The 22217-nt window shown below is 38.8% G+C and overlaps 2 protein-coding genes across 2 annotated transcripts in view; both read left to right on the top strand.

Annotated features, from left to right (window-relative positions):
* LOC145477978 (uncharacterized) overlaps positions 1 to 16717 on the top strand; it is a 39985-nt gene extending 23268 nt beyond the window's left edge. The window contains exons 30-38 of the mRNA XM_081455860.1: positions 710 to 812; positions 1491 to 1585; positions 1782 to 1938; positions 3228 to 3294; positions 9714 to 9991; positions 10498 to 10675; positions 14353 to 14532; positions 15127 to 15156; positions 16113 to 16717. Coding sequence (XP_081311986.1) covers positions 710 to 812; positions 1491 to 1585; positions 1782 to 1938; positions 3228 to 3294; positions 9714 to 9991; positions 10498 to 10675; positions 14353 to 14532; positions 15127 to 15156; positions 16113 to 16222 — 1198 coding nt within the window. The 3' untranslated portion in view covers positions 16223 to 16717. The remainder of the gene's footprint in view (positions 1 to 709; positions 813 to 1490; positions 1586 to 1781; positions 1939 to 3227; positions 3295 to 9713; positions 9992 to 10497; positions 10676 to 14352; positions 14533 to 15126; positions 15157 to 16112) is intronic.
* Positions 16718 to 18711: 1994 nt separating this feature from the next.
* On the top strand, positions 18712 to 19915 carry LOC145480005 (beta-1,3-galactosyltransferase 5-like). The gene has a single exon (XM_081458496.1). The coding sequence runs from the start codon at positions 18848 to 18850 to the stop codon at positions 19913 to 19915; it is 1068 nt and encodes a 355-aa protein (XP_081314622.1). The 5' UTR covers positions 18712 to 18847.
* Positions 19916 to 22217: the final 2302 nt, after the last annotated feature.

Raw genomic sequence — 22217 nt, 5'->3', positions numbered from 1 at the left:
TTTTCGAAGATAAAAACAAGCGATATCGCAAACAGCTCACTAAACTAGGTGGAAACAGAGTTTTACGAAGTAGGCCTCGCGTCGCCATGTTTATTGTGAGTTTTGCAAACTTGAAATCTCGCGCGCTTTCTCGCGACCCCTCGAGTGATCGCATGATGCCTAGCGCTGAAGTGCGTGTTAGAGTCCAGGCTTCGCACGGAAATATTACTGTTTTGAGCCACCTTAAATAAATGTGGTTAAAGGTTAATCTTCTAGTCCCCAGAATGCACTGCCTTCGTACACAAGTGGTCGCCCGTATTTAGCCTGCCAAGTACAGAAAAAAAAAGATTTAGGATCTTTAGTTTCACCCATTAGCCCTTTCCAAAATTTTAAAATAAAGGTTTTTCAGTTAATACTATCTACTACAGAAAAAAATGCATCTTCACTAAAAAAAAGTTTGGGTGCATAGCCTTTGCAAGTGAAAGCAGCTATTTTTGTTTAAAGGAGAGACAAATTCATACGAGAGTTGTTTCCCCAGATTGAACGAAGGTAATTATTTTTTAAAGCAACTGTTGGGCTGTGTAAGTTGGCAAGTGAAACAATTAGCTATTGATCGACTTGAAGTAATTGAAGGTGAGTTGGTAAGTTAGTGAAGCTGATGTTAAGTGCACTAGTCGTTCATGAGAACAAAGAGAGAAGAACTAACGCTGTCTTGGTTCGTTCCATGCAGAGATATTCACAAGGAAGTCCTACTAGCGATTCTAAGCTGTTGGCCTGCTGTTGTCATCGCTTGTATCATGACGTACGTGGCTGGAATTGTCGTGTGGGCTCTGGTAAGTTTCCTTTATAACTTAAATTAGGACACGTTTCATCAGATGCTTTCATCCCCCCCCCCCCCCCACCCCACCCAACATACTATTAATCACCTTTCAATCCAGGTTTCTTTCCAAATCATTTTTATTTTCAAAGCATTTCGCCCTGAGAAGACTGTCTTTTTTCGTTATTGGACTTCGCCTCCGAGAAGGGGCGGTTTTCATGAATAAGTCATGAATGAAACACTGAATAAAAATTTATCTCTTAACGTAAGATATCTTCTTTAACTATTACTTAAATATGCCGCGTTAGCAGCTTAAAACCAGTTACGTCTCATCGAAATCTAAAGCAAAAACTATGAACATTTTACCTAACGTTGATCGTTAACATCGAATACTAAAGATGTTCGCAGCAATCACCTTATTTCGAGTTAACAGCTTTTCGTGAAATTTTCTTCGGGTGTTTAAAGAAGCTACTTCACGAATGGTCACGAATGACATAACTTTAAAAACTGGTTTTCGTCATTTCTGATCATCGTTTGCAATCCGTTTAATCTACTCAAGACTCAGCCATTATTGCCATCGCTCTGGCGTTTTTCTACCATAGTATAAGACGATTTTCCAGTTTCCTTAATATGAATTCAGGTAATTTTAGTAATTAGCCTTTCTTATAATGATGTTCAATATTTTGTTTTGCAGGATATGAACTGGAATCACGTTGACTTTCCCAAATCTTTCTTTTCGGGATCACTCGAGGGATTCTGGTGGTCGTTCGTTACCATGACAACGGTTGGGTAGGTTTTATGGACGTTTTTCTTGTTGCTGTCGTCATTTTTAATTTCAAGATGTTCACAGATGTAAAGGTTGTTTTCGTTGCTGTCGTCGTCGTTATTGTCGTTGTTGTTGTTGTCGTTGTTGTTGTCGCCGCTGTTATGTGATTTGATATTAAAAGGTGAAAGAGTACCATTGCTTTGACCTGTTTTACTTAAGGTACGGTGATCGGATTCCTAAGTCCATTCCAGCCAGGTTGTTTGCTTTTCTGTGGACGTGGACCGGTATCGCTACAATAGCTGTAATCACGAGCAGTATGACAGCTTCACTCATGAGTATGGTGTTCAAGCCAGAAAGGATGATCTACGGAACAAAGGTGATGAATATAAACAAATACAATGGGAAATTGTTAAAAAATAAAAATTGAAGACTGCCATCCAGCTGCTAACAGTGGTCGAAGTTGTCAATTCATTTGAGCATGGCATTTTGCTGATTTCCTTTTTTTGGCAACGCGACCAGTTAACGCGAACAAATCATGTTGAAGTATAGAAACAAAGCAAATTGAATACTTTTCTATCATACTCAACGTTGATTGGGTCAAGCAATGCCGTGTTTTCACGAGAGAGGTTTACTACGGTTACTGCTTACCGAGGTTTCGTAACCAAACCGCAGTTATTAGAGAAGCTGTTTACACGGAACTAATTAACTAAAGTACGCCGTATACAACGGACGGTTTGAGGTTTTCTCAGAAACCAATGCTTCAATGTTGCACAGAAACTATTGGAAAATCAGTTATAAAATTTCTGACTTTACTCCAATGCCGAACGTAGGTCGTTGTCAATTTGTTTGCGGTGTTGTCGAGCCAAACTCTCCTTAAATGTAAAGCTTTGTAGATGAATACTGGAAAGAAAATTTTGATATCTCACTGAGCCTCTTCCCGCAAAAAAAACTGAAACGACATCTCAGTGCCCGGGCGACGTAGATGTTTACCGGTACTTCTTCTTATTCGGGGCCGCTTAAAACTCTAACATTTGCTTTTCTTCTCCATAGACCTCAATTATGATTTTTTCCCTCTCTATTCGTGGTAGGTCTTCTTCTAGTTACGCCTGCATGTAAACTGCTACTAAGCTACTGAGCCTCCAACAGAAAGGAAACACTTACGGCACTTAACGATGAACGGGAAACAGCAGTCCGGGATTTCTTTGCCTAAACATGGGCTTATTTAGCTTTTTTGGCCTGTTGACTTGAAACCTACTTACATTAGAAGGAATCTTTTTTCTATTTTTCACCTCTTTACGCGCTGAACGCGTGAACACTTGCTGCCAAGATGTCGCAACAACGTCTGCTTTTCCTCGGTTACCGTCGGTTACTGAGCTAAACCATGCCTGATGAGGCGTTCAACTGTCGACAAACCTTTGGTTGGCTTACTTTTGATTTTGCCGCCATTTAACAAATGGCGGCAAATATAAGGATTGATTGATTGATTGATACCGAGGTTTGCCACTGTGTTTACACGATTAAAAATTTCACTTCAGTAAAGCGGTTAAAACAAAACCAATGCAAGGTAAACATCTCTCGTGAAAACACGGGCTTAGTGACACTTAGCTAGTTGCGTTCTTAAGGTTGATTTTCCAACAGAATTACTGATTAATTTATGCTGTTCAGTTGGCAGCCATTGATAACTCCACTGAATACAAACTGGGACTCAGACGCAATGCCATACTAAACCCAGGTGGGTAGAGTCAAAGAACGCTAATGAACACTAATTCATTGACTGATCTTACATTAACAGTTTCATTCTCCTCTAAAATTGACTTAATGAGAGTTTCAACTTCGATCTACTATCAACTCCCAATGACTGGAAGTTAAACAGGGTACTTTGTGATAACAAGCTACCAACCGATGCTCCAGACTGCGTACAACAGTTATAAGAGATACGATCTCCATCAGAATCAGAAATATCGAACATAGCTGGAACTAAGCTAATTTTGGATAACTTTTTAATCATACTGGAGCAAACTATTTCTTGTTTGAAGCTTTTTCATGCTCACCTAGCATTGCATTGCATTGCATTGTTTATAAAGCCTTTTGCCCCGACTTGAAAACGTTGTACTTGTATGTTCATATTCAAACAAATCAAATCATGTTCATACGAAAAATTTCGTTTAAAAGAGAATTTATATTGTTTCTGCGCATCCTTACTGCGCACGCAAATTCAGACGCCACGTCATGCATCGAGCGCGCGCTAAGTTTAACAAATTGACGTCAGTTTTTCATGGTTCCGTCCTGTTGTTGATCATGAATTTTGTTATAACATTGTCAAAGTAGCTGTGGATCCACGAGACGATAGCTGGGTGGATTCGCAGACTACCTTGACAATGTTATGACGAAATTCATTGTCAACAACAGGACAAACGCATGAAAAACTGACGTCAATTTGTTTATTACGATAACAAATTGTCAAATTGTCCACTCTCGCTCGTTGATGCATCGTATAAATTATAAATTCATGTGTCTGTCCGCATATTGACAATGAAAATTAGCCAAAGAGCGCGCGAGAATTTCTGCAGTTATCCTAAAAAATAAAATGAACAGCTCAATTACGTGCACCAATTTTTCAAAATCAGGGTAGTTTTCCACACGCTTTCGGTGACCTCCAATTTTTTTCTTTTTTTTTTTTCTTTTTTTTTTTTTTTTTGCATTTCTGACTCAATTAACTCATCTGACTGCAGTAAAAATTTTAAAAAAATCTATCGACTGGAAAATTTTTGCGCGAACGTCCTTAAGAGTGCCTGCCTGTAAAAATCAGACAAATTCTTAATTTCGCGGCAAGGGTCGAAAATTCGATTTCGCTCATATTCTTATGGTAGATAGGCTAGAGCATGACAAAAACTACGGGATAGTTTTCTTGGCAAAATATCCTTTTATTTCAAAGAAATATGCAAATTACCAAATTCCGTTAAAATCGTCATTTGACGCACCATTTTATTAAGCAAATTTGAGAGTCTCGCATGCAAAACTGCATCATTCTTCCGTCTTTAAAACACTCAAATATTTTTATGCAATGTTTAAATGTGTACTGGGTTGGTTTTAGGGAATGTGGCGTTGTCCTTTTGGGCGCAAAATAATTAAATTTCGAAGACATGTATCTCATTCACTTAAAGGTACTTCGTGTATATAATTAATTTTCACCATGTGCGAAACCTTCAAATGGATTAAGCTTCTGGTGGTTGAATCGCAGAAGGATGATCTACAGATTCCTGTAAAAATTTCTTTGGGCAAATGATTGTGAGCGACGTGAGAGCTTTTCAAAGTACGTCAAAAATGCACATATTTGACCATCCGTCGTCAAATTTCAGTTTACGGGTTAGACGTATATTTTAGCATGCGCCACATGACTTGACCTGTAATAAGTTGAAATAGACACAGAGCTGATAATTTCGAAATGTTCTAACCTTATTTGTTGCAAAAGGCAGGTCCAAAGCCGATTTGACGCGTTTCTAGTCGATCTCTCACCATTCGTCGCACATAAAGCAGAAGTTTGCTTTTGTTTACACAAGGTTAACGTCCGATGTACATCGCCAACTGTCAACCTATTATTGGTCGAATATCATGAATCTGTGACCATCTTTCTGCGCATATAAACATCACTGCATCTAAGTCAAAAACGGTCGAGTCATTTGTAGATAGTTGCTTGCTTTGCACTGCGCCAAAATAATACGTTTGATCGACTGCTGACCATTGCTGATAAGCGTGTCGGCGCAGCCGCAATCTTACAGCCGTTATTTATTCGTCACGCAATGCTGTCACGGCATACGCTGCACATTTTGATCTATTTTGTATAGAGCACTCTCAGGATAAATGAAACAATTTAATCATTGTTCATCTGTTTATTCATATGTATAATAACATGTGTATATTTATATAATCGTATTCTATAGTGTACGTGGCCTAGGTCCAAATCACGTTTGTTGTAGGTTTTGATGTTTCAGACCCTGACAGCTGATAAAGCTAGTGCCTGTACTCACTAGAATTTTAAAAAAATCGCTATGAAACAAATTATAGATCAATGAAGCAAGAACTAGCTGAAATAAAAATAGAAAATCGCAACGTGTCTAATTCGTGAGAAAAACAGACTAAATTTAATTAGTAATTACGTGAGTAAATAGCCCTGGCCATGCCATTTTATTTGGCGTATTTTGTTTGCCTTGTGGCGAGGCATTGGTATGTTTGTAACAGGAAATAGAGGACTGTTGTCAATACAGTCCAAAATCATTGTCAGTAAAATATTGTAAATAAAACACCTATTGACCGGTTACCTCCGCGGCCACCATTTGGTCGTTCCGATAAGGGTTTCATTATTATCTTTACCCCTATTAAGCGGCCACCCAAAATTTAAAAACTTTGTTCTGGAAAGGGCGATGGCAGATAAGAGTCTGAAATTGAAGGTGCATGACGAGTGATAATTCAAATACACGTCGATCATGATTGTCTTGAATTGACTCCATGTTCACCAAGAAATTTATATCCTGATAGTGAAAAAAATTTTTATTAATATATTAGTAAGTATTTTTGGTATATTAGTATTTTCCTCATAAGTAGTGTTATTAGTAACAGTATTTCTTGTTTTTGTTCTTGTTTTTGTTTTTGTTTTTGTTTTTGTCTTTTTTCATCTATACTAGCGTTAGTCTATGTAGTTTCTTCTACAAAAGTAAAAATTAGCGTAGTTTTATTCATTAATATAAATAGTAAGTATTTTGGGTGTGTTAGTATTTTCCTCTTAAGTAGTCTTATTAGTAATAGTATTCCTCGTCCATCTGTACTCACGTTAGTTTATCTAGTTTTTCTTTCTTTTATCTGCAAATGTATTTTCAATTGTTATTGTCACTCTTATTTGTAAACTGATATAAATATCAATAAAATACAAAAAAAAAAATTAAATATTCAAGGTACACCAACCTCTATTTAAGCGGCTAGCCCCATTAAGCGGTCACCACCCATTTCCCCGGGGTAGCCCACTGTATTACATGTAAACAGGAGCCATAATCGGGGACGGAGACCGTAAGCGCGCGCCATTTCTAGTATTGGGGTTGTCCCCATGATATGGGACAATAATTCTATTTTTAGAACAAATTGCGCCATCGCCTGCGGCACACGCGCGTACATGCTGCGAGGATTTTTGCGGATGTCGCGCGGGGGAAATGGCGTCCGAAATTCCCGATATTTTTTATGTTTTTGGCCCACAACTCAACGCGTTTACGTCTGTTGGAATTTTGCCTAAGTATTTTCGTCGTAAGCTGCTCCAGTTTGAGTGAAGTAAGACAGTGTCGAATTTGGGTATGTTCCGCTTTAAGCTTAGATATATATCGCTGACCAAGTTGTGTTCTGACGGATGCTTCTTTTACATGAGCTGCACATTACTCCACTTTAAATTTCACATATGTTAAAGATTAACAGCTTTTCCATTACACAACAAAAAACTAGCTCGATATATTTAGATATAGCAGAGCTTCAGGACCTCATAGTTTCCTAGCTCCTCTTGCCACACGCTTCCGAGGAATTTGCCAGTCTATCGCGACCGAAAAGTAAAACAAAATAATTGCTAGTTTGAGTTTCGCCTGAATTGTAAGCAACGCTTGATGTTTCATTAAGGCCCAATAACTTTACGTCCGTAGATACCGCTCAGTTTTATTCGTGTAAAAATCCGGTAAATTCTCTGTTGTCGATGAATGAGAGCGCCCGCCGATGCGTGTTTTGTACAGTCAATAAACATGACAAATTGTACTTCCGCCGCACTTTCTGAAAGCGTACATCGAACTCAAACAATAACTCTATAGTTTTTAAATATGTTTAAGCTTGATAAATGTTTGAGAACATATTAAAAGCTAAGCTCAAAATATGCGAATAAAGCAGAAATAATCAGCAAAGTTACGATGACGCTTTCTTTAATCAACTTCGAATAACCATTTCGATTTTGTTGATCGAGTTATCAAACTCCTTGTCTATTTCCATTTTCGCAGTGTAAAACTTCACTATGCTTATGTTGAAGAAACACACATGATGTTAGTAGCCTTTTTTGCGTTCGTGAAATTTGTTGCAGCATCTCAGCAGAAAAGATAACGAAAGAAATCTTTGTCAAGATTTGTTGACAATTGAAAACAACGACTCGGACTTGAAAGTGCACGAGCCGCACTATGCAAATGAGCTAATTGTACGCGTCAGACTTTCCTTTCAAAAACTTTTGCAAACTCACCAAACAAGCAGAAACAATAAGAAACTATCAAAACAGGTTTTGGTTATGATTAACCATTGTCCGAGAAACTCACAAATTAACTCGATACCAGAGTAGAGAGTTTTCTTGCTATATTCTTAAGTCAGAACAAACACAAAAACATATGCGTAAGCTTACAACTAGCGCGAGCAGATCTTATTATTCATTCCCAGCGCGAGATTGAAGTCTTGTTTTCGACCCCGAAAAACCCACCTTTTCCGTTGGCTCAGAGCATAAAACTACATATAAGCGCCCTGGTTCTTAGTCCCTGTCTTATTCCCTGCCACCGCTGTGAAAGATACGCAAGAGAATCTCTCAACTCTCACCATTTGATCATGCAACGTGACAACATCCACACGAGAACCCCCGACATGTGCGTGGATCCGCGCGGATATATGACGTCAGGATGGCGCAATTTGTTCTAAAAATAGAAAAATTGTCCCATATCATAGGTGCGCGCGGATCCCAAGACTTACGGTCTCCGTCCCCGATTATGGCTCCTGATGTAAACTAAAAATAATTGCACAGCGCGAAAAGACCTAGGTATCAGTTTAGCGTTACAGTATTACGCAGGGCATGTAGGTAGCGGTGGTCGAGTGAAAGATAACAACAGGGGCAACGGTAAACTATTCATTCTTCTCATTTCTTAATTTAATCTCTTCCTACTCAACACGATTGTGTGCTCCCAGTGGTTCCCAGCCTTATGGAGCCTTATGTATTAGGATAGAAATTGTCCTACCCCTACCCCCTCAAATGGGATGACAGCATTGCGTGACGAACAAGGAACCGCTGCAAGCAAGGATTCAAGCCATCAAACCATGACGATCAAAACGTAATATTTTGGTGTAGTGCAAAGCAAGCAACTATCTACAAATGACTTAGCCGTTTTTGACTTAGATGCAGTGGTGATCATATGTGTCGAAAGAGGGTCACAGATTCATGGTATTCGACCATTAAATAAGTTGACAGTTGGCGATGTACATCGGACGTTGTGTAAACAAAAGCAAACTTCTGCTTTATGTGCGACGAATGGTGAGAGAAACACGTCAAATCGGCTTTGGACCTGCCTTTTACAGCACATGAGGTAAGAGCATTTCGAAATTATCAGCTCTGTGTCTATTTCAACTTAACATTGGTCAAGTCATGTGGCGCATGCTAAAATATACGTCTAACCCGTAAATTGAAATTTGATGAGGGAATGGTCAAATATTTGTATTTTTGACGTACTTCGAAAAGCTCTCGCGTCGCTCACAATCATTTGCCCAAAGAAATTTTTACAGGAATCTGTAGATCATCCTTCTGCGATTCAACCACCAGAAGCTTAATCCATTTGAAGGTTTCGCACATGGTGAAAATTAATTATATACACGAAGTACCTTTAAGTGAATGAAATACATGTCTTCGAAATTTAATTATTTTGCACCCAAAAAGACAACGCAACATTCCCTAAAACCAACCCAGTACACATTTAAACATTGCACAAAAATATTTGAGTGTTTTAAAGACGGAAGAATGATGCGGTTTTGCATGCGAGGCTCTCAAACTTGTTTAATAAAATGGTGCGTCAAATGACGATTTTAACGGAATTTGGTAATTTGCATATTTCTTTGAAATGAAAGGATGTTTTGCCAAAAAAACTATCCAGTAGTTTTTGTCATGCCCTAGCCTATCTACCATGAAAATATGAGCGAAGTCGAATTTTCGACCCTTGCCGAGTTATTTTCCATTTTTATGGACATGGACTCTTAAGTTCTTCTCTTGTAATCCATTCGACTTTGGCTCATCTAAAACTTTATTCGAAGACAAAGAAGTCTAACCGAGAAAAGCAACTCTCAGGTCGGTAAGAACTCATGGACCGATATACGCCTGTTTTGTTTCAGATCACTCATACGGGAACTTGTTCGATATTTTTGAAGACCTTGAAAAAGACCGAATCCATGCTGCTCTTCTTGACTCGTACTCGACAGCAAGCGAGAGTAAGATGTTCAGTAAGGACTGGTTACGAGTGATAGAAATCATACCAGTTAGATACGAGTCTGCTAATGGAGTGGTACTGACCGGTGACGTTATGAGACTAGCGCGCTGTTTCCGACGCTATGTGAAATCAGAAACAAGTACCATACACAGAATTATACAGAGAAACGTAGGGACTATTGAGGTGAGGACAGAAGTAATCGTAGATTTAGTCTGTCGGCTTTAAGTTTCCTCTTTATTTTCCTCTTATTTCAGTTACTGAAATCTCTTTTTGTAATCCCTGTCTAAAGCCCCGGCCAAACCCCGGCCAAACCAAACCATCTCCAACAACACCTAACACGTCACAAAACGTCTCACAGGGTGGCCAAACGCACACAAAATGTTGCGACCAACAATGTTGCGATATTTTGCGTTAAAATGTTGCGATCGTTTGGCCGGGGCTTAAGGATAGATAAGGAAGAATTTTGAATTTTGTAGTCTTTTCATTCACAGTGACACAATAGCAAGGGCCGAAAGTGAGAATATGGATTAAAACTCCACCGTGTGAAAAAATAAACTTTGTCGTGCTTTTAATTTACCAACATGATGATTATTGTTAGATCTTTTTTCACAAGTATGACCACATGAAACAAAAAATACATAAAATAGCGAATTGTAACATTCTTTTCTCGTTTAATTTAAATTATCCAGGCAGATGACGTTCCTTTTGCAGTGAAGACATCTTCTGATCTGCTTACTGAAGAATCTTATCTTTATGTAAGAACAGTGATTATCTTGGGAGGCTCTCTCGGTGTCTTCACTCTCTCTGGTCTCCTTTGGCATTTTTGCTTTTATAAAAAGACGATATCGCCACAGCCTTCTGATTCAGGTATGAAATACCGAACATTCCATTTAATCCCAGTCGTAGAAGCAGTGATTTTACTTTTCCTCAGGCAGAATACTTTCTAGTACACCTTGATTTCTCAGAATTTCTCTTAGATGTGTTTGCATTAAGTGTATTGTGTGGCGATTAGGAACTGACTAATACTTGCTGTCATATCGATTTGTCTTTCGAAAGGAAAACAGTGGAACCCCGCTCTACGCACATAAATGGCAGTGCGAAACAGGATGTTACTAAAACTGGTAACGGGGTACCGGGAACCGTGAACGGGAGTCTGGGAACGAGTGTACAGCGATAACCCGCCAAAGAATTCAACATGGCGGACAAAAGAAAAGGAAACGGAACAGAAATATGAGGAAGTGTTACGATTGTAAACGTAGGTTTCCACCGGCTGTGTCCCAGAGTCCAATATGTACATAAAATAGCGACTGGGCAGAAAATTGAGTCGGTATTATCACATGCTTTCCCAATAGGTCAGTACAAAATGCAGACTGCAAGACTGCAGACCGGGTACAAAATGCAGACTAGGTACAAAATGTAGACTGCAGACTGGGCACAAAACGCAGACAGAGAATAAAGACTGTTTTTCGTCTGATACGTGACAATATGTCATCTGTAAACATACCGAGTGTCACGCGGTCGCTTTTCCGCGGTCATCTTTCACCAACATTAGCATTATTTAGCTCTTTTTAACCGAGCTGGAGGTCTGTATGGGGGAATCTTGACCAAGGTCGTGAGTGCAGACCGAACGCAGTGAGGTCTGTACAAACGACCGAGGTCAAGATTCTCCCATACAGACCGACTTAGCTCGGTTAATAAGGTGTTTATTATATGGCAAAGAAGAAAACTTTAATTCGTTTAATGTAAATGGTTTGCTGAGATTTTGCTTGCGAGCGGCGATGAGCTTAACTTAAACCTGCCGAAATTTGCTCGTCCTTTTTACTTTTTTTTTTGTTGTCAGGCTTTTTGGCACTTCCATAAATGACTGAGAAGAAAATAAAAGAAAATGGTGAACATTTTTGTATTTTAGTGTGCTACTTTTCCAACGCAAAATGAAACGGGTCTAGATGGCGGTCTAGATGGGAAAATCTAGACCGCGGTCAATATCGATTTCAGCCAATCAAATTCCTGAATTCGGTAGTTCCCAGTCCTTGTGAGAAACAGCCATATAATAATGTGGAATATTCCTTGCTTGTTTCTTTATATATTTTGTCTTTGACAAAGCGGCCAGGCCACAGGTTATTTATCTGCTGCTCACCTGATTTGCCAGCTGACTTGCCGATCTCCGAAAGGCCGCCACGCTGCCGAATGCGAAGACAGCGGACGACCCGCGTTCAAAGACAGTTATGTGTTATGTCACTTGTCCTCGAAATCGTATTGATATGACAGCTCGCGCACAAACTGAGAAGATATGAGTTGACTATGAATGTTTGAAATTCTATTAAGAATGACTGTGGCCTGACCGATTGGGGATGTAGCTTGTGATAATACCGATTCGATTTTTCCCCCAGGCCCCAATTCATGCTTTGTTTATCACAGTGCCAATCGGACTCTGCCATAACAAGAACGTCCTGGGCACATGATCAGGGGGCACAGCCGGTAGAAACTCATGTTTACAACTGTAACACTTCCTCACGTTTGCCCAAATTGTTCCCTTTTCTTTTCCTTTGTCCGCCATGATGAATTCTCAGGCGGATTACCGCTGTACACTCGTTCCCAGACTCCCGTTCCTGGTTCCCCTTTCCCCGTTCCCCGTTACCAGTATTAGTAACATCCGTGCGAAACATTTGATTTTTTAAATGTCAATAAAGTTCCTTTACTTTCAACTTAAAGTTACAGTTGAATTGCCTTAGTATCAAATGATAGTTAAAACATTTGTTTGTGAGGTTCATTATGAGAGCTCGCTTTTGCTCGGGGTGGCTGCAACAGTTTCAGTACTTTCCAGCTGTTACACTTTGAAAAATCGGTAATAGCACTCTTTGTACCGTGCCATAGAAAACACAGCCAATCAGAATACTGGAAAGCCGTTTTATACTAGACGGTATTACACACAATCGTCTCATCGTAAGCTCTGTTGATGGTGTTGGGCACTGTATTTTCTGACATGGCGCAAAATAGTTATACAACACTTTCTCGTGGTACACCATGGAATGTCCCATTTGTCACTTATCGCAGTCTGATATTTGCGCACGCAATTCATACATCATGTCATACCAAATGATAAAGTAAACGCATGTACCAAATAATAAAAAGAACAACTGTAGTGCTGGTGACTACTGGCTACAACTTTGCGTGGGCTCAGCGATCTTTGACGTTCTTTGACCCTTATTTTTCTTTCGATAGATCACTTTTCTGCCATTTTCCCATGTTTTGCAAATTGAATGAAAAAACCTATATACCCCAAGTTTGAAATTTTACCCCACACGCCATCAAATTCCGCTGTTTTGAGTTTTTCGTTAAGCTTTCCGACGCCTTCATTTACCTCTACGTTCTAAGAGAAAAGATGGAACATTTGAATTATTAACGCAAAAGACCCATGTATAAAAAAGTGACATATAGGCTGCCTCCTTTGACTCATCTTCAATATTTTTGGCTAAAAATTCTGTAGGCCATGTTGCGTTTCTTGAGCCAATCAAAAAAAGAAAATCTGGGTATTTTTCCCACACTTCGTGGTCCAGAAACGAAGTCGCTGACCCGCATTTTTTCTATCATTTCTTATACAAGCAATTTGTTGGCTGCGGTCACATCAACACTGTTTAAAATAGATTCTTCTCGTTATTATTAACTGGCTGCGGTATAAGTTTAAAAAAATTCTTTATATTAGAATATTTTCGAGCGAAAGTGTCGGCCTAATGTGGACACCCGGAAAATTAGGATACTTTTGTGTGTCCCTTTGGTGTCCGTATTAATCAGATTCTAATTACATTTTTAAAAAAATATACACCAGTTGCTATAGCAGTACAGCCAAACGACTCGATCAATACTACTAATTACTTTCTACAAAGACTTACACCACACCCCACACCCCACAACCCTCCCCCTCCCCCCGCCGAATACAGCATGGGAACCTTCGTGATGTGTGTATATTGTGGCCCTTCAGCACATTGATCACTATAAACAGCAACATGTCAACATTTTTTTGAACAGTGATCTACTGGCAGCCCAGCTCCCAGCCACGGAGTTGTCGTTAATAGTACCACGTATCAGTAAAATCAAAGAAATAAAACGGTAGAAAAGATACAAAAAGAGGGATTTTCAGATTGAAGTTTACTTTTGAAAACAATGTAATGTTCTGAGACAAAAGTGTTATTCTTGTTAACAAAGTAAAACGAGACTTTCTGCTAGAAAACCCGTCATAAATTTTCATTTAGCACGCATAAGATTTCTATTATGGAATAACTTAAAAAGTTCATTTCATGGAACCCTGGCGCCTTGCCAATGGACACAGAAAAGAACTTGAAGCTTTTTTTACTAAGTGCAAGCTGCCTAGCTTGCCAAGGAGTGTTTTGAAATTGAATAATCTTTTTGCATACTCAACAATGTGCCAGAGGGAGCTAGTGTTCTACAACAGAATTTTTTTAAAATTCTCAAGATTATGCTCTTTTGATCAGTGCAACCAAAGTTGGTGACAGTGACTGTTTTGTTTAACTTTGTTTTATTTTCAGACGGACAAGTGGCGACGCTAGTCAAGCCCCAAATAACACGCCATGAAATAAGAGAACAGCTAAAACAAGAGATCGCAGAGTTTTATGCAAGATTTCGGCAAAAGTATCTTGCTTTACGGCGAAAACATATCAAAGAACTTAAGGAACTTAGAAAATTGTCCAACAATAATGGCAGCGCAGGTAAACAATTCCGCTAGTCTTATAATTGTTATTGCAGGTGTATATAATCCGTGTTGACCTGGACACAGTGTATAAGAACTTCGCATCATTTCTTTTTCAGTTCTCAAGTTTAACGTTTTGTCCTTTCTGTCACTATGAATAGACTTAACTCTGAAGAAATGTTTCTTTGAGTTTTAATCATATGCACGGTTTTCTGAAGGCGCAATTTAAGGAGCTGTTCTCTAGGAGATGTCACGTGGTCTCACATGTAGTTGGGGACAGAACCAATTAAATGTATCGATTAGCGTATATACCCTGGAAAACTGAGCAGCAAAAAAGCTGTTCAAAAAGGCTCAAAAACCATACTGTTTGGGGCGACGCATGCCTATATCGCTTACATAACGGAGTACACTCCTTGAAGCAGAAGCCAATATGGTTCCCGCGTAGAGCAGAAAACGAACAAAAAGAGGAGAGGACTGGAGAAGAAAAAAGAAACTGTTTTAAAGAGCCAACCAACGAACCAAAAGGGTTCAACGTCATAGTCTGTAAGGTGTGCAATGTACTATATTTCGAAATACTAATTGCTTTTTAACATTGTTTTATCATAATCTACAGACGTCAGAAGACTGCCGGAATTTTCTGCAAGTATGTTCATTAATTTTAGCTCTCCCATTGTTCTCTTATTTGTTATGTTGTGACGTGTGACGTATCCCTATGTAGATTAGGTGACGTTGCAAATTTTTGTGGGTTTTAATGTTGCTGTGTTGAGAAACACGAACTGTTCTGGTTCTTCTATACAGTTGTTGTCGAGCAGGCATGGCTGCGCACTTTCTTTTTTAGCTGACAGATTTTTTTTTAATCTGATGCCAAAGACAAGTCTCATAAACTTGCGAGACAACCTAATAAACCATTTTCGAGTTGCTTTTTACCTTTGTTTCAAAACAGTCCAGGTGCACAACTTTTCATATGGAAATTATGACTTCAAGGGACACTATCATGACAATTTACTGAATGTTTGGTCAAGATAGTGTTGCGTTATGACTAGGTAAGGAGATGCTCCTAGAAATCCAAGACAAAGATATTTTTAAGTGAATTGTGATAAGCAGAGAAGAATTGGAATTTATTTCTATCGATTGTTCAAGACTACTACTACTACTACTAATTCCTAGCTCTCCTCTGGGAGAATAGGGCCAAGACTAGCCTAACAGAATTTGAAAAAGTCTGCCGGGCCTTTTTCAAATTTACACCACGACCCCATGTATGCCTAGCCCACTATAACGCTCCCTTGGTGGCTTCAGGGCCGATGAATTTATGTCTTTAAGGTTTTGACTTTTGGAAGTCATAAATTTGGTGCAAAACTTGACCATCATTTGTCACATGAGTTACTAGGATGTGAACTACTAATAATAGCCCGTGCTGAGGACAGCGTCGAATTTGTCTGTGTTACTGGGTTCTTTGAGCACCGCGAGCCGGCTTGGAGACAAAGAACCAAGTCATAATCCTCCCTCTCCGCCCCCCCCCCCAGCACCCCCCCCGACAACTTATTGACTTCATCATTCAGCTTCTTATTTCTATTTCGTGTTCTTGTTTGTCCGTTTTAGATCGCAAGGGAAATTATGTTGTTACCAGAGACGCTGACGTCAATTCCATATTAGAAGGACTGGACATGACCATATTCGATAAAAGAAGCAGCAAAAGATGGCATTTTTGAGTAAAAGAAAGACAGTATTTCATAAACTAAAGAATGAACGAATAATTGAGCTACAGAATAAATATGAGAGAACGATGTTCCTTTTCGTGAAATTTTAAAATATTTTTGTCTACTTTTACCAATATCTTACCGGTAAAATTCCATATAAGAGCAATTGAAACATACACAAATTGTACAATAATTATTCACACACTTTCTTACCTACGGCCTGCTGTACTTCTAGTGTAGTTATGTCGTTTTTTTGTGATACTTTACTGTTAAGGTTTGATTTGACCGAAATGATTAAAAATTGAACAGCAACACAAATGTATTGGTCTTTAATACATCAACAATAGCTGTTAATGCAGTTCTCGGCGGTTTGTTAAGAAGCGGCTAAAGTTCGTTTAGTCAAATCATGTATTTTATGGCTGCTTTATTTAATAACAACATTCTACGTCGAGAAAGCAGCTGTTTTTGTTTACATGCATATGGTTTACAACTGACAGCATCGACCAAACCATTCAAGGGACACCTCCATTAAGGGACACTTCTCTTTGTCCTGTGGGTGTCCCTTTTAAGAAGGATTCGCTTATTACAAACCACCTGTTCGGCAACGACAAAAAAGGATCAAGCCATGATTTCTTCTAGCCATTACTAATTTCTTTTCATCATACTCTTTAATTTACAACACTATGTTCCAGTATCACACACCAGTATTTATAAACAATAGCCCCATTTGGTAAGAAGATATTCTCAGATATTTGTCCGCTAACATTATCTTTTCCGAGAAGTAAAAAGTTTTTCCAGTGGCGTATATAGCTCGAGAACAACTGTGAGCTTTGAGGAACAGATAAGGTCCAAGAACTAATATCCGATAATATTTTCGCGCCAAATGGAGGCTATTGTGTTTATTATCCTTCAAATATTTCTCGCAACACGTGCCGTTTTGAAAATTGGAGAATATCACTGATATTCCCTAGTTTTAGCTGGGGCATATTCAGTCACGTGACACATTTAGACCAATCGCGCACGAGCGAACATTTTAATGGTTATATACTACTTAACAAATCGACATCAGTTTTTTATGCGTCTGTCTACTTATTGATGATAAATTGCGTCATAGCATTGTCAAAGTGGCTGTGGAACCACAAGCCGCAGGCGAGTGGTTCCGCAGTAAACTTTGACAATGTTATGACGAAATTCATCATCAATAAGAGGACAGACGCAAAAAAGACTGATGTCAATTTGTTTTTTACAATAACAAGACCCCAAAATGGGCAAATGCCGGGATTAAATGAGGGGACAAGACGCCGTAAACCTGCCGTAAACAAGATAAGTGAATTTTATTCAAAGTGACGCGAACATTGCCAATAGCTTTTCTCGCTTTTTGATTGGCTATTTAAAAAAGTCAATAAAATCTCATTGGTTGAAAAGTTGACAGTTTGACAGCTAAAAGTTGAACTTGAAAGCTTGCATAAGTTAAAATTTTATCCGTCTGTTCTCTTATTGATGATAAAAATGAGCCAATAAGCGCGCCAGAAAGTAGACAGTTATTGTAAAAAATATATTATACAAACGAATAGGGTTTTTCACGCGTTCTGATTGGTTAACTCGGAGGTGATTAGCAAAGTACTATTCACCTCGACGTCTGTAAATATTGTTAATTCTACGCAATATGCAAAATGGATAAAGTAAAAAAATCAATATTTTAAAATATCAATGTTTGGGTATAATAGAAGTCCGTGGGAAAACTCGTTTGCCTTTAGACTTGTACAAATTATCAGATATTCAAGAAATAAGTATAAAATAGCTTATTTTTCTTGTTACCATAATACCAATAGCAACACCCCTTATTTACCAGTCGTGCTCATATGAAAGATGGCTGAAGTTTTCGACTAATTCTTTGGCTTTAATGCGTTGTGGTATAGACAAATTTTAACCTGTTGGTTTAATACGAAAGGGCCTTCATTTTATTGTTCTCCAAAGGTATCAAACTTCGTTCAAACGGGCTCTATTTTAGTACTTGCGAGCATGCACAATATGTACGGATTTTTCTTAAACAAAGACGGCTTGGTTTATCAGTCATACAAAGCTTGTACATTCATAGTCCACCTGTACAAATAACGAAGTTTGACTCATAAGCTTACAGTAATTCATCATGTAATACCCATTTATTTCTCTTATTGACAAATCAGTTCGTCGATTTGATTTATTCACCTGCACTCTGTCTGTATTACTTCCCACGACAAGAGTCAAAAAATTAAACTTCGCAAAAAAACACACACACCTATACAGAAAGATACTAAGCATTCCCAGTTGTTCGCAAAGAATAGAACAGGTCAAAGCCTTATAACGGGCGACTAACTACTGGAAAATATGTTCCAAAGTATCATATGTTCACATACAAAAAATTAGGCAAAATGGCCACGAATTTTATCGCAAGCAAACAAACTAAAGCTTCGAAGTGTATACTGAGCCTGTGATTTGACAGTCCACCTGCAGTACTCTGATCGCTGTTAAATCATTTCTTCAAATAAATTAGATTGAAAAGAACCATTAACCAGTTAACACTGACGTCGTTGTGAAATCTGGGTTCACTTAAATGTACAGAAAGAGAAGAAAAGGGAAACAATCGTGTTTAATTCGATGGAAATGTCGATGAAGAAGATCAGGGTTTTCCTGTGTGTGACTGTAGGCTATGCTTGTATTGTTTTGGTAATATACCTATGGATTTCTGAGGGCAGTCGGTTGACGGTTCGAGTGCAAACAGAAGATGAATTTCTCTTACTCAGTAAGAAAGAAAAATTCCATCCAACGTCATTAGCATACAACAGGCAGCAGTATCGTCATCTACCATTTAAACTCTCGACGGCAAAAGAAACAACCAACAGACTGCGAATTTCCGAGACAAAACGAGAAACCAGACATCGAACGTTTTTGAAAACTCGAACCAGATGCACAGAGAAATACTTGCTTTTAATCTTGGTTCCTTCCAGTCCACTGAATTTCAAAAAGAGGCGAGTTATTCGTCAAACCTGGGGCACTGATTATTCCATGAAGAAATCTTGGAGGACAATGTTTCTTTTGGGACAACCACGGCATCCAACGGAGATGAAATACTTGTCTGCGGAAACAGCAATTTATGGTGATATCATTCAAGGATCCCAAACGGATTCTTATCACAATTTGACTCTAAAAACTGAAATGGGCCTTGAGTGGGCCGTGAAATATTGTGATTTCGATTTCCTTTTAAAGGCCGATGACGACGTATTCGTCAATACTTTTAAATTGTTATATTACTTAAGAAATCCTGATACTCCCAAAATTAAGCTGTATCTTGGCAATCTCGCGCGACGATCGAAAACGCACCGGGATGGAAAGTGGGCATTATCTTACGAGGAATACCGAAGCGAAACTCTGCCGAGATTTTGCCTCGGACCTGCCTATGTGCTATCTAAAGACCTTGTTCATCAATTTGTGGACATATTTGACCCAAAGAAGCCTTTGAAACTTGAAGATGTTTACATGGGAATGTTGGCGGAAAGAGTTGGTGTCAACCCTCGGAGACATCGTGGATTTAGGACTAACAAATACGGACAGTGCTCACAAAATGTTAAATTAATTGTGATCCATGAGGCACCGTCAGATTGTATCATTAAACTCTTTAACAAAGCTTTAGAAGAAAGATTTCGACAAGAGATGAAACAGTCTTAACAACATTTTGTTGAGGTATCGACAACGACAACGCGGTTACATCAGGGGCACCCATCGACCGTTTTCTCTGGGATGGGCTATCTCGTTAATTTTAGGTTGCACTAAAAACATTTTATCTGTTCGGTTATTCTAGGGGAACTTGAGTATTCTCAAATTTATTAGGGTTTTTTTTTTTTTGTCCATTTCCCGAAAACCCTAGGTCTTATCGCCTCTCTGAAAATGATAGCTGACCTTTTTTCGGTACTCAAAACGACATTTTTAACAATCCGAAAACAACAGACATTGAATTTATCATATCACGAAAGTTCGAGGCGGACAATTCTCCTAAGAAAATCAGAGGGGATTAAAGCCCTTCCGAACAGATAATTTACCGAAACGATCCGTTGGGTGCCCCTATTACACTTTGTGATATGTTTGTATTTGTTTTTCAAGCAGTCGCTTTGAAGGGATTGGCATTCCGGGAACCGTTTCATCCTGCCGCCCATCATTTAACATGGCTGTCATGTTTACAGACGTTTCTAGTAATTTTAAACTTAATCTAAATTGTCCACATGCCTGATCTTTGTGCGGATTTGTGACTTATCTACGAGCGAGTGAAATTTTATCTTTACTACGTAATTGTACAATATGATTGCATTACTGATAGAATAATAATTTTATTTCTTTGAAAGGGGAGATGCACTTTAGTCGGGGACTGGCAAACTAGTGGCGCTCTATAAAAATAAAAATAAATTATAAACAATTAAGAGCTAAAAGGTGGGAGCTAACTGACGACAAATGCTGACAAAATCGATCAGAATCGATCGACTGATTAACCGCTGTGACCTTGGAATTCCCGAACTCACATAGCAAAGTATGATTGGTAAAAGATTGAACTTGTTTTATTGTTTATTATAATTAGAAAATTCAATTGCACCAGTTAGTACAATACAGTGTTGAGAGGCCCTGCGCCTAAGAAACGACCGATGATTTCCGGCTAAAAAATAAAATCGGCCGATTTTTATCTCCCAAGTAGAGGTTACCGAATACTATTTAAAAATGAATTTCTTTTGTTTCAGTTTCGCTTTAAACCAAAAATATCGAGCCGCAAACTTTTTCCGTCTGATAGCAGCAAAATCAGGCCGAAAATAAGCCCCCGCAAAAGACTGTTCAGAAATTACTATCGCAACGCAAAATAATGAGAAAACTACACAGTGTTGAAGAAAAAGGTCTTTTAATGCAATATCATTCGATAAACATCAAAAAACTGCCGAAGCGATTAAAAAATAAATTTTCAAATGTTGCATACTAAATTAGATGGAGCGTTGGAGCTGATTTTAAAATAATTATTTCTCAAAAGTCCAACGCTGTTGAAAGCAATCACAGTGATGAATTAGACATTGGAGGGATACACATCACGTTTCTGGAAAAACATTTTTCGGCCAAAGTATATTGACCTTGTACAAAGCGTTCAAAGTTACCGTGTTTACCGTTATCCTGCTACTTCGGCGAAACACTTTTCTTTTGCCAATACGGCCGTGGATAGCGTCTTAAACGCCACTTTAAACCTTGCTAGGCATTCAAAGACCATCCTGAGTAGAAGGATGTAGAATTGAAAGAGAAAGGAAGATGAAAAATACGCAGAAAAAGAAAATAACTCGAAATTACCATCTGCTAACGAAAGTTGAATCTGGAAAATGTCGTCGCCTGACAGCGGCCATTGACGTCATTTGTACAAATAGCGGCGGAATCCAGACGAATGCACAAATAGGGAAACAATTTTTCCCGGCCAGAAAACGTTTAGTGGAACAATGTTATGTTATTTGTCACAAATGATGGTCACTCAAAAAGAAAAACTTCCCCAAGCGCCACACCGTTTTGGCCGCAGCGTGATCAGAGTTATGGGGTCACGACTGGAACCCTAGCCGCTGACCGCCCGAAGGACATTGCAGACTCGTTTTCCCACGCTCTTGCGACTTGACGTGACAAATGACGTCAATGGCCGCTGTCACACGACGACATTTTCCAGATTCAACTTTCGTTAGCAGATGGTAATTTCGAGTTATTTTCTTTTTCTGCGTATTTTTCATCTTCCTTTCTCTTTCAATTCTACATCCTTCTACTCAGGATGGTCTTTGAATGCCTAGCAAGGTTTAAAGTGGCGTTTAAGACGCTATCCACGGCCGTATTGGCAAAAGAAAAGTGTTTCGCCGAAGTAGCAGGATAACGGTAAACACGGTAACTTTGAACGCTTTGTACAAGGTCAATATACTTTGGCCGAAAAATGTTTTTCCAGAAACGTGATGTGTATGGTTAGCCAAAT

The sequence above is a fragment of the Orbicella franksi genome, chromosome 2 (assembly GCF_964199315.1).
Source record: "Orbicella franksi chromosome 2, jaOrbFran1.1, whole genome shotgun sequence".
Classification (NCBI taxonomy): domain Eukaryota; kingdom Metazoa; phylum Cnidaria; class Anthozoa; order Scleractinia; family Merulinidae; genus Orbicella; species Orbicella franksi.
The sequence above is the reverse complement of the archived record's forward strand: the minus strand, read 5'-3'. Positions and strand labels throughout refer to the sequence as shown.